Below are 1,682 nucleotides of genomic sequence, written 5' to 3' on the forward strand. Positions count from 1 at the left end.
GTCTATTGCCAAATACAAAAATTAATCACAGAGCCAACAGATCAAATAGAATAGAGGCAATATGTACAGAACACCTTGAAAACAATTACAGCAGAGATAAGTCCTGCGTACATCCAGAAAACAATAAATAACTTCTCCAATATTATCCTACATATATGCTTGCTAGGTAGAAGATGATTAGGCAAGCCTTATGCATTTTGAAGGTTTCAAGGTAGCAATCACTTTTTCAAGAAGCTGTGTGGTGAAATGCAGGGAAGCCTTTCAGTCAATTTTCTTTGCTTCCCATTATATGGCCCCATAATTTTTTTATGGCATTCTTCATCTCCGTGTTTCTTAGTGTGTATATCAGAGGATTGAGCATGGGGGCAATGATAGTATAAAAGAGGGCAAATACTTTGTCTTCGGGTAAAGTAGTTGCTGGTCGAATATAAATAAACAGTAAAGGGGCAAAAAACAGGACGACCACAGTGATATGTGAACTACAAGTAGAGAGGGCTTTGCGGCGATTCTCTGCAGAGTAAGACCTGACAGTACATAAGATCACAGCATAAGATATCAGCAGGACCACAAAAATCACCGTGCCCATCAGTCCAGAATTGGCGATGACCAAGAAACCAATTTTGCTTGTGTCAGTGCAGGCCAGTTTCAGCAAAGGATACACATCACAGAAGTAGTGATCTATTTCATTGGGACCACAGTAGGGTAAGAAGATGGCCAGGAGAAACTGACCAAAGGAGTGGAGGAATCCCCCAGCACAGGAGGCAGCAATAATGACCTCACACTTCTGTCTGCTCATGATGACAGTGTAGTGCAGGGGCTTGCAGATGGCCACATAGCGGTCATAGGCCATCCCTGTGAGAATGAAGACCTCGATGCCCCCAAAGAAGTGCATGGTAAAGAGTTGTGTCATGCAGCCAATGTAGGAAATGGACTTCTTGGTGGATAGTGAGTCCACGATTAGCTTGGGGGTAACAGTGGAGGTGTAGCAAAGATCTGAGAGTGACAGGTAGCTCAGGAAGAAATACATGGGCTGGTTGATAAGTGGACTACAGGTGATGGAGATCATGATTAGCAAGTTTCCAGTCAAAATTGCAATGTAACAAAGTAAAAACAGTAAAAAGCAGAGAATCTCTAATTCTTTTTTCTGAGAAAGTCCTAAAAGAATAAATTCTGTGACGTTATTTCTATATTCCATGATCTAGATGCAGGTTGTAGTCACCTATAATTAGATGAATGATGAATTGTTGAATACATTGAAATATGTTGATACATCATATCATCCTCTGATTTGTAGTAGAGTATGCTGAAAATGATTTAAAGGTTGAAGAAATTTCATTTTTATTTATGAAGACTTTCCTGTATTATGAAGACTTTTCTGTATTGTCAGTTTATTGAAAATATTGTTACTAAATGTCTTAGGTAGCTGGGATAAAGACTAGCATTGTAGAATAATGAAGAATGATACTTATAAGAACATGTATTATGAAACCTAATGATATTATAGTCCAATAGGACTGTTGAATTGACACTTTTAGTGGGAAAAAAATCATATTAGAGATTCACTTTTTTGTTTGCTATTGAGAAACCATCTACAAAATAAAACGTTGAGTTAAAATACTATAGAAAAGCAAATATTTAAAGTCTAATATGTACATAATATTTTAAGTGAGAATCTCCCTGCT

At 37.6% G+C, this 1,682-nt stretch overlaps 1 protein-coding gene across 1 annotated transcript; it reads right to left on the reverse strand.

Moving 5' to 3' along the window:
* Positions 1 to 265: 265 nt before the first annotated feature.
* On the reverse strand, positions 266 to 1,195 carry LOC107135148 (olfactory receptor 4P4-like). Its single transcript, XM_015477085.1, has one exon. The coding sequence runs from the start codon at positions 1,193 to 1,195 to the stop codon at positions 266 to 268; it is 930 nt and encodes a 309-aa protein (XP_015332571.1).
* Between the last annotated feature and the right edge of the window lie 487 nt (positions 1,196 to 1,682).

The sequence above is a fragment of the Marmota marmota genome, unplaced genomic scaffold (assembly GCF_001458135.2).
Source record: "Marmota marmota marmota unplaced genomic scaffold, marMar, whole genome shotgun sequence".
In the NCBI taxonomy this organism is placed as follows: Eukaryota; Metazoa; Chordata; class Mammalia; order Rodentia; family Sciuridae; genus Marmota; species Marmota marmota.